Consider the following 11,339-nt stretch of genomic DNA (forward strand, 5'->3'; position numbering starts at 1 on the left):
TGCTCCCTGCCATACGAGGCTCCAGATACGCGCACCTGCTCCCTGCCATACGAGGGCCCAGATACGCGCACCTGCTCCCTGCATAGGGCCCAGATACGTGCACCTGCTCCCTGTCATACACAGACCCAGATACGCACACCTGCTCCCTGCCATACCAGGGCCCAGATATGCACACCTGCTCCCTGCCATACGAGGATCCAGATACACGCACCTGCTCCCTGCCACATAAAGACCCTGGAAATGGGGACTCAGAGAGAACCTCACCGGGTGGCCAGGAAGGTGTGGGTGAAAGAGACCTCAGGACCCTGATCTTTTACACTACACACCTTATGAATTCTGAGTCATGTGCACATATCACAACCAGCCAGTGTTGGGCAATGCCACCCAAAAGGAGGAGCAAATGTCCCCACACACAGCTGGTTCCTTCTCACGCCCTCTCCTGACACGTCCACACCTTCCACGTCGACATTCGCACGCGCCCCAGAGCTGCAGTGCAGAATAAACGTGGTGGCTGCGTACACTGTAAAAAGGCCTGCTCCTGAGGATACTTCAGAGGAGGAAATCCTGGCAAATGAATACCGAAATTTGCCAATAACCGAAATGCTGATCTTTATAAAGAAAACCAGTTAAGTTTCTAATTGTTGCCCTATCACCAGATTTTCACCAAGTCAGTGGGGGAGTTGGCCTTTTTCCTTTTATTAAGTCATATACACATAGATCATGAACACATTTATGTATATGTGGGGTACAGTGTGTTGATTTTTTTATACAATTTGGAGTGCTTACGTCAAACTAATGAAGATAGCTTTTGCCTCCTTTACTTGATTATTGTGTTAAGACATTTATGTTCTATACTTAATAGATTTGACTTGTACCCTTGCAATATGCTCCATAGGTGTGGTTCCACTGTTTACCCCCCCTCTATCAAACCTCCCCCCTCTCCTTCTTCCCCCTCCATTTCTCTCCTTCATCCCAGGCTATAGTCGTGATCTATCTGACATAAGAAAGTGTGAGTAAATATAAATTGGTTTCATAAAAGTACTGAGTACATTGGATATTTTGTCTTCCATTCTTGAGAAACTCTGCTCAGGAGAGTATGTTCCAGCTCCATCCACTTTACCCTTTACCTCCTTTATGTTTACATGGAGGGAGTTGGCTTTTAACACAGGCCATGTGGCACACAGAGTCCCCTTCAAGGGGGGTGGCAACATCTCACCTCGAAGACACAGAAAGCCACCCTCCCCGACAGATCCTCCTCCAACCACACCCCACCCAGTCCCTGGGGCAAGCACGGCCTCTGCTCCAGGCCTCTCTGATGTCCCTCCAGCCCATTGCTCGCCCCCCCGCCACCAAGCACCCCTCCTGTCACCTTCCAGGTAGGAGCAGCAGAATGAGCCCCACAAACCCTCCCATCTGACCGTGCTGCCCTCTGGCTCTCTGAGAGGACTGATCTCGGCCTCACAGAAGGGGACAGCCTCACTGCACTAGAAATGACCAGTGGCCAGAGGCTCTGCAGGACAGTGGTGGCCAGGCCACTCGGCTGCTACTTCATCCGCCGGCAGAGCTGTTCTCCCAGAGGCAGGGAGGCCAACCCCTGCCCCCAGTGGCTACCACAGGCCTCCCCTGCTCACGTTTACAAAGCAACACTTTCCTTCCAGGCTGGAGCATTTCAGTTCTTTAAATTATGCCACAAATCCAAGGCCATGATACGGCTGCCCCAAGCTATTAACTAAGTTAGCTAAGCTCACAGTGGTTCACACCAACAAGAGGAGACGGGGCAAACTGGAGAATACTCAGGGGAGTCATGAGATCGGCAAGGGCACCGCGGCCAGCCCGGCTCTTACGCTCTGCAGGGTCCTGGAGAAGCGGGTGCAGGAGGGCTCTGGGGGTGCCGTGGTACAGCCGCAACCTGGAAGACAGGACCAGGACGCGCGTCAGCTTCTGCATGGAAAGCAGGTGGAAACCCCAGCACCACCACGCCCACTATGACTTCCGACACCACCAATCCCATCCCCTGGATAAAAAGGGGTGGCTGAGGAGCGCACCAGCCTCCCAGCACCCAGTGCCCCTGGCCAAGCGTGCCTGGCACAGGTACAGCCCTGTCCCAAGGCAGCCCAAGAACCAAGGAGCTCAAAACCAATGCCAAGGGAATTTTTAAAAACTCTAAAATGTCCCAAGAAAGACAATGTTTGAAGAATTTCCATGGTTGTGTATCTGAAGCAGTGGTTCTCAATTAGGAATGTCCCTGACCCTAGGGGATATCTGGTAATGTCTGGAGATGGTTTTGGCTGTCATAACCCAGCAGCAGGTATTTCCAGCATTTGGTAGGGAGAGGCCAGGGATGCTGCTTAATATCCTGCAATACCTAGGACAGTTCTAACAGCAAAGAATTGTCCTTCCCAAAGTATCAGTGGTGCCAAGGTTGAAAACCCCAATCTGGAGAAATGATGCTGACATTAACCTTGGCTGAGAGGATTATACACCACCTCACCCATCTTTGGACACCCAGCTCCTGAGTGGAGCCTGGCACACAGCGTCTGTCAGTGAACACCCACCGCCCCTGGGCGCCTGTCTGAGAAGACCATATTAATACTTCAGCAAGCCTCATAAGCACATATTATTATGACCCCTCCTATGTCTTCAGGGACTTGCCTAGAGCCCCACAGGGAGCAAGTGACAGCCCGGAACCAAAGCCACGCCCACCCTGCACCAACTCGAAGGCTCAGAGCCAAAGCTAGTCCTCACTGTGGCCTAAAGAACGAACCCTCAGCTCACTGGGAGATGGCAAACATACCCCAGGATGCTGCTGTGATACGACTTAAGATGACAAACATAAGGCCCTCCATTGTTGCCAAGAGATGAGCGGTTAATCACCGCAGAGAGACGCCGGGGACTCCAGACAGAGTAAACAAGGTGGGTACCGTTTGTCCTGGGAAGCAGAGGTAGGAGATTCCAAATTGTTGCTGAAGATCCGAAGAATCCCAAACCCGCATGACAGTGTCTGGAGGGTCCCATCCCGTTTCTTGCCCTCGGCGACCACTTCCACCACAGCCACAATAGTAGGGTGGTTTAAGGACGTGTGAAAATACAGGGGCTGCAAGGCAGAAGCGAGGGAGAGTGAAGAGGGAGTCAGCGAGGGGGACGCTCGCCGCCTGTGGGGAGGACACTCGGGAGATGACGGGGCACCTCCCGCACCCACGGTCCGTCTTCACCTGCAGGCCACAAGCATCAGGACTCTCCGCCCAATGCCCTTCCAGGTGCAAGGGCAATAAGCACGCTCAAATAACTCACTCTGCACTCAGAGTGGGAGTTGGAGCCTTTCGTTCCAGAGCACCCGACATCCAGGACACCAGACAATTTGCTTCTGCCCCAGGAACTTGCTATTCCCTAGGAGTTCCACCAAAAAAAAAAAAAAAAAAAACAGACCCCAAGTACTCTGGAGCAGAAAAGGGCTGGAATGGCTATGCACCCCACCTCCAGGGGTGGGTGACATCAGGCAGGAACACAGTTAGATCAGCCCGAGACATGACAAGGCCCCACAACAAACACAAGCATGCTCCACACGTCACCTCACACGCAACCCAGATGCCTCAATCACCACCAGCCAGTCCTCACCCGAACTCCACACGTCACCTCACACGCAACACAGACGCCTCAATCACAACCAGCCAGTCCTCACCCGAACTCCACACGTCACCTCACGCCTCAGTCACAACGTGCAGGTCCTCACCCGAACCCCACTCTATGAGCAGCTATCATCAAGTTCCATCTCAGCTCACTGTTTAAACTAAGAAGAATTCCTCGATTTCTTTAGCTCGTAAGTAATTCTCCCCAGTTCAGAGCCCAAATAATAGCTCTTTATGCCAAAAATCGCCTTGAGAAGCTATAATCCAAATGGAGTCCAAGACTACAGGGAAAGGGGAGAGAAGGGGGGGTGGGTGAAGAGAATGATATTGTGGGGATCACGCCTATGATTTATCCTATTAGGGTACATGTGAATTTGTCTAAAGGTCGAATATAAATGTCTTAACACAACAATTATGAGAAAGACATGATGGCTATGTTAGCCAGTTGGATGAGAGTTTTCTAAACTGCATATGGAAGCAACACACTGTATCCTATGATAGAATTAATGTACACAAGTATGATCTAATTAAAAAAAATCGCCTTGAGATCATTTTATTAACAGATCTCTTGGGATCTTGGGATCTAAGCCAAGTAGATGATATCCAAATGGATCTAAAAGGTTTTCCGTTTCTGACCTTTCTATTCCCAGACCTGTGGCTCTGCCTTCCTGCCAGTCCCCAGGGGTGGACGGATCCAGGTCCACAGGTGTCAAGCTCCACCCGGGAAGGAAAGAACCTTCTCTCTGCTGCTGCTTGTCTGTTCACTAAATAAATTCAGTGCAGTGGTCTTTATTTAAATGGATGCACGTAACTGCAGAAGACACAGGAGACAGAAAGGGCTGCTGGGGGGGGGGGGTTCCTTATCTGAGGGAATTCCTGCCAGAGATGCTCAGAACTGCTAAACTTGGGCCGAGACTCAGAGGGCCCTAAGAGCCCAATACCCAAGCCGGGGGGGGGGGTCAAAGAACAAAGAGAGGTGAGGCAGGCCAAGGCAGGTCTCCCAGTGTGATTTAAACTTGGAATAACCCTCCTGTTAATGAGCCATCACCACGGTGTCACTGAGAGAACGTTTACAGTAATCATAGCCCGTCAGCCCAGGGTAACAGAGAGACACAGTAAAACATCAGCCATGAGATATAAATCGTTATTCTATTATCTTTTATTGCAAAATGATGAAATAATGACCACTTACAGCTGACAGGTGGTTGGACTAAGAGAGAATTATGTTTCTGTTTCCAAGACTCAGAACTGTTTTCGAAAAGCCCCACTGAAGTCGAGTTGGTCACCATCTCACCTTTCACTTTTACACCTGGGCGTATCAGCTTTATGAACACTACCTGCTGTTTCTTTTGCAATAAAACAAGCATTTCAAACTCTAATATGGCAATGATACCCCCAACCCTGGACTAAAAGCCATCTGGAAATTACTCTACCTGAAGGCAGTAGGACCAGCTGCTCTGGTCGTGTCCCAAGGGCAAATTGATGGCTATGCCATTTCCTTTTGTTTCCTGCCAAAACCAATTATTTTGGAAACAGTAACAATACCAGAGCCCCCTGGCTTTGTCTCACAATCTACAGACCCCATCGTCCATCAGAGGAGTCAGTGGCAGGAACCGCATCGGCAGTGAGTGACAAGGAGGTACGCTCTTTTCCAATAATCATTTAGTACCAGCAGCGTGGGAACAGCACAATGCTAAAGAATCTATAAAGAACCTGGAAAACACAAACCCAGCCTTCAGGAAGTTCAAGGCTCAAAGGCCTTATGGAGGACAGACTGAGGCAGGTATGAAAATGCAAACCCCGCTCCACAGTGGGCTGTTCTGAGAGTCTCGGGGAGCGAAAAGCCTTCCAGGTACAAAAAACACAAACAGAAATTGCCCTGCCATGCCCTGGCCCTCCTCACAAAGTAACATTCAGTCTAGTCACCGGTACCTGGCCACCCAATTCCTACCTTACTGGCACAAAAGTGGGCTCAGCCAAAATTCCAGACAGCACTCAATGTAGTAATACTTGTAAACACGCCCTCGGTCCAGGCAAGTTTAATTAACACCAACGCCATACATCTGAGAGGCGCGTTCTCTGCATCAACTGAGCCTGCATGATTAAAAGGTTAAGTCAAGCCCATCAAATCACCTGCAGAGGAAGGAAGAGAGGAGACGCGCCCTCGGTCACCTCTACATCACAGCTCACCCATCCACACTGGGCCAGCTTCCTCCCTGGCAGGGTAAACAGATTAATAAATCATTTAAATGTCCCAGTCTTAATGCCTTCATCTTCAGAACATGGACACAATTTTGCCTCAAGGCCAAGTTTCCATTCTTCACTCGCAGTGACAGAATCAGAATTGGGCCTCTGATGACATGTCTATAGGAAAAGGCTGCAGCCAGAGTCTCCCGGCTGCACGGCTGCTCGGTCTGGCACCTACGGGACGTGGGGCTCCCCACACGACACTGGGTGACGAGGCCAGGGAAGAACTGAGCAGAAACTGAAGTGGGACTTCCCAAAGAAGTCTGTTACGATACATCTTTAATACAGTATCTTCGGGAAGGCAAATAATTCACAAATACTTGATGCCGTTTCTACCTAACAACTCAGCCTCGCGGTGCACTCTCCAACAAAGACAGTGACGGGGAGAGGCCCTCCATGGTCCACAGCACAGGTCACACGATAGGGACAGGGACGGGGAGAAGCCCTCCTTATCCACAGCACAGGTCACACGATAGGGACAGGGACGGCCCCAGACCAGAAAATTATCTGGCCTAAAATGTCAGTAGTGCCAAGGCTGAAAAGCCCTTCTCTGGAGTAAAGATGCCAACATTAACCTTGGCTGAGAGGATTACACACCACCTTACCCATCTTTGTGCATCCAGTTCCTGAGCGGGGACTGGCACACAGCAGGTGCTCACGGCAGATTCACACAGCAGGTGCTCACGGCATCTGCTGGGTGAATCCCTACCGCCCCCAGCACCTATCTATGAAACCGTATTACTTAATACTCAAGAGATCCTTATGAGACAATTATTATTATGATCCCTCATGTGCAGACAAATGAATTCAGCATCAAAGAGTTTTCATAACTGTCCTGGAGCCCCACAGGGAGAAAGTGACAGCCAGGACGGGAGCCACGCCCACCAGTGCTCATGGCCAGAGCCTTATTTAGAAAAGTCACCAGAGCCAATTAGAACACAAGGAAAGAAATATCCCACACTGCTGTCAGGAAAACACAACATCAAAACTGCCCGAGTTACAGCCTTCCATCATCCCCAGAGGACTGGCAGCTCAGTCTCCCTACGATCCTGGAGACATGTCAGAGGGGAGTAATCTCTCCTTCTAGAACCCAGTTTCTTCCATCTTCCCCATCTCAGGTTCCAAGCCCCCGGAGTGGTTTCTGTGGAGCCAGAGAGGAAAGCAGCCCTCCAGGGCTACGGACCGAAGGACAGAGAGCCTGGCCCGGCAGCGCTGGCCTCCCAGGAGACCCTCTGCATGGAGAGGCTCTCGGACATGGAGCTGCTTCCTGCTTTTGCTGTGACTATTTACCTTCAGGACGTGCCCTCCCTCCACTGAGCAGAAGAACACAGGAGAGGCAGCAAGCCTCTACAGCAAGGGTGAACCGCACACCCAGAACCCGGCTGATCATCAAGTGGGTCAGCAGGGCTTGGTCTGGATTCACTGATGCTCCCTGACAGCATCCACTTTGAAGGAGGAAAGTGCACCGCTCTCATTACCCTGACAAATAAGAGCCCTTCCAAAGTCGCTTTCTCGTTGCTTTGGTTCCAGGGGGAAAGCAGCCTCATCACCTGTGTCACTCGGGGAGGGAGGGTGCCTGACCCTAGTATTTTAACACATTTGGGGCTGGTGCACCCTGGCAGGAGAGATGCACTTGCTTTGGGTTCAGGCTGCCTGTCAGGAAGCACCCAGCCTCCCCCAGTCACTCTCCTCAAATACAGGAGGAAAAATAAGCATGCCGCCAAATCGGGGCCATAGAGAGTTAAGGAAAAAACCTGAGGAAGAATTATGCCCATCTCAAAAAGAGAATAAAGGAACTGCACTGTACGTCGGCCTCCAGGATTATTTTTTTAAAGACCCTTTTTCAGAGGTTGAACAAATTATTAACTGTCTCAGAGGAAAAGAAAACAATTCTTCTCCACCAGAGGACACAGAGGCTGAGCTCAGAGCCGAGGCCAGAGAGGCCTGAGGGCCAGAGCACGCGAGGTGGACTTGGGGGTCTACGTGAGTGATGGCTGGACAGCCACAATGCCCCAACACTGTGCCAAATCAGACCCCACTACACTGTCAGGTAAAACCAGAAAAACGTAGGCAATTAGTAAAACTAGAAAAGATCTTTGCCAAATCTCAGCATCACCTCTAAAAAGACCAAATGGTATTTTACGCATCTCTACCTCCCCCAGGTGTGTGGGGACAGCAATCAGCAGGTGTGATGTGGTCACGCCCTGCACCCTCAGGCTCACGGATGCGTGTGCCGTGCATGGGAGCGCTCTGCACTCCAGCCACACGTGTGCCATACACGTGTGCATGTTGGAGCCTGTATGGTATGCACAAGCACACACACGTGCAGCAAGGGGGATTCTCTTCAACTAAAACCTGGTTCAGTGTTTGGGATGTCGAGGAGACAGGAGGAGAAAGCTCAGTAAGGGACTGGCTGGGCGGCTCAGGCTCGTTCCTGGTGCACCACTGGCCCCTACTGCCCGCTCTAGGCATCGCAGCTGGAGAAGCAAGTTCCCTGGGCCACCCAGGGCTTTAGCATCACTCTCAAGACTTCAGTAGCTACAAGGCTGATGGGTGCTGATTTTTCTGGAAGCTTTAAGGACTGTATTCCTCACCTCTGGCCTCAATGGCACACACACCCAGACAGTTGGCCAAGGCTGAGCTGAGCAGCTCTGATAGACAGTCGTCATTAGAGCCACCAGCACAGGTATTCCAGGCTCAGAAAAATGGGCACATCTTAGCTTTCCTGAGATCTGAATCATGAACTGCAAAGGCTCCAGGACGCACAGCTGCCAGGCTGCAGAGAAACATGCCACTCAATTTCTGCAGCGGCAGGAACTTACAGCCTGGCTGACAGAAGGGGAAGCCCCAGCTCTGAGGACTGTCCTGGGATGGCCCCTGTACCCCGCAGGGACCATCACTGTGCAGCCCAGAGAGTTGGGTGATGGAAGGCTCTGTGCCTCCGACCTGGAGGCCACCAGCTACTGGGCTGTGACTACCTACAGTGAGCACAGGACAGACGCCTGTGGGAGGAATCCCGCTCCCAAGGGAAAGCTCAAGTCAGGGCGGACTCACGGTGGAACGTCAGTGCCTGGGAAGCGTCGCTGTGCTGGTCTCAGAGCACAGTCCCCTTCTCCCCTATTCCCTGGCACACTTCCAAAACAGAAATCTGGAGCTCCTAGGATCAGGAGGTCACAGAGCAATGGAGAGTTGTGCACTTGGACCCAGCAGGAGCAGCCGCTTGGGCCCACCCACCCCCTCACAGCCTGGCAGAGCCCCTCCACGTCCACGTACCTCAGGCTCCTCCTCTTTAAAATGAAGACATAAGAACACTGGCCTTGGCCAAGCACAGAGGCTCCCACCTGTAATCCTAGACTGGGAGAGGCCTCGTCTCTACTAAAAAGAGAAAAACTAAGGTGGTGCCTCTGGCTCAGTGAGTAGGGCCCCATATACCGAGGGTGGCAGGTTCAAACCCGGCCCCAGCCAAACTGCAACAAAAAATAGTCGGGTGTTATGGCGGGTACCTGTGGTCTCAGCTCCCCGGGAGGCTTAGGCAGAAGAATTGCCTAAGCCCAAGAGCTGGAGGTTGCTGTGAGCTGTGATGCTACAGCACTCTACTGAGGGTAACAAAGTGAGACTCTGTCTCTTAAAAAAGAGAGAGAGAGAGAGAAACTAGCCAGGCGTTGCGGTGGGAGCTTATAGTCCCAGCTACTTGGGAGGCTGAGGAAAGAGGATCTACGGAGCCCAAGAGCTCATTGGGCTCCCTTCGGCCCTGTGCTACACACATGACACAGATAAAGTCACACAGAGCCCCTACCCGAGAAGGCCGTGCCAAAGCCAGCTGAGGCCCCACCACTGTCCACAAAACCCACAAGGAGCCTCTTCTCACCGTGACCAAGGCACTCGGTGATTTATTACCCATCCTGCAGCAGCTGTAGGGGTTGCCCAGGGTCACACACACAATTTACAATGTGGAATCTTTTCTCTCCCACGCGGATGGCCGGAGAGACCTTTAAGAGGTATTTGCATAAGCTGTTTGACAACCTTAACGTTGGACACATTTTAGTTTCCTTGACATGCACTTTGCCAGGCTTTGTTTAATCTTCCTGGCCTTTGGGGGCATCACCACCCCACCACCCATGTGAAGTTAGGCAACAGAATCGACCATGCCAAGACACACAGTCCCAATGCATGACGGCCACAGAGGGAAGCTGCATGTTCACAGCCAGCCTGAGGCAGTGGCACCAACTGTGCCCAGAGCGGTCCCCAGCAGAAAAGGTGCACCCTGGCATGCCAACCCAGAGTAGCATCTCAAGGATGGCCACTGTCACTACCACTATTATTCATCGCACAAACTAACTCAACACCAGGTCCTTGGGCCTCGCTCTCTATACTCAAGAAAGAGAAAATCACAACAGCCTGTGTCTTCTCAATCACCTCTGTCATCTGCAGACCTACTGTGTCCAGATGTGGCCCCACTCAGGTTCGGCTAGGCCTAGGAATAACTCCATGACATCCTGGCTCTTAGAGTAAAACCCCAGTATCCCTGGCCCTATAGGACCCAGCCAATGAGACACTGCCCAGCCACCTTGCCAGTCCCACCTGCTGCAGTGCCGGCCCCGAGCTCTCCCCCACCCCTGACCCCTGCAGCTCCCTCTGCTCCGTGTTGAGCATCCCCATTCCTGCCAGTCATGGGGCAGCTTCTTTCTCAGGTCTCAGCTCAAACGGCAGCTTCACAGAGAAGTCTTCTTCACCACCCTGCCTGAGCAGGTCTCCACAGCCATCCTTTCTAAAAACTCACCACGAAGTGCAATTATTTTATTACTATGTCACCCCAACTGTGAGGTGAGGACCACCGACACCCTGGCTCCCAGCTCCACGGCCAGCAGAGAGCAGGTCTGAAAACACACTTGTAGAACCGGTACAAGTGCACAGACACAGAGAGACCTGCCTGTGGGCGGCAGCTGCAGAGCTGTTTGAGCAAAGCACACCACTTAACCAGCACCGTCCACGTGCTCAGTCTGGAGACAGAGGCGGAAGATGTGAGTCCAGGGTCTGCCCCCTTCCACCTGGGCAAGTCACTTTACTAAATCTCAATTTCCCCATCAGAAAGAAAAAGCAAGGAAGGGAGTAGGGAAAGAAAAAGGGAAGAAATGAGGGGAAGGGAGAGAAGAGGAGAGGAGGGGAGGGGAAGGGAAAAGAAGAGAGAGGAGGAGAGAGAAGAGGAGGGGAGAGGAGGAGAGAGAAGAGTAGGAGAGAGGAGAAGAAAGGAGAGGAGGGGAGAGGAGAGGACAGGAGAGGAGGAGAGAGAAGGAAAGAGAAGAGGAGGGGAGAGGAGGGGAGAGGAAAAGAGGGAAGAGAGAGGAGAAGAGAGGAGAAGAGAGGAGGGGAGGGGAGAGAACGGGAGAGGAGGAGAGAGGAGGAGAGAGAAGAGGAGGGGAGAGGAGAGGAGAGGAAAGGAGAAGAGGGGAGAGGAGGAGAGAGGAG

General features: G+C 52.0%; 1 protein-coding gene across 1 annotated transcript in view; it reads right to left on the reverse strand.

Moving 5' to 3' along the window:
* NPHP4 (nephrocystin 4) overlaps nt 1-11,339 on the reverse strand; it is an 86,428-nt gene that overhangs the window by 65,663 nt on the left and 9,426 nt on the right. The window contains exons 3-4 of the mRNA XM_012807295.2: nt 2,922-3,094; nt 1,845-1,909 (exon numbers count right to left, since the gene is read on the reverse strand). Of these exons, the coding sequence (XP_012662749.2) occupies nt 1,845-1,909; nt 2,922-3,094 (238 nt within the window). The remainder of the gene's footprint in view (nt 1-1,844; nt 1,910-2,921; nt 3,095-11,339) is intronic.

The sequence above is a fragment of the Otolemur garnettii genome, unplaced genomic scaffold, assembly GCF_000181295.1.
Source record: "Otolemur garnettii isolate 467f Iridium unplaced genomic scaffold, OtoGar3 scaffold00067, whole genome shotgun sequence".
NCBI lineage: Eukaryota > Metazoa > Chordata > Mammalia > Primates > Galagidae > Otolemur > Otolemur garnettii.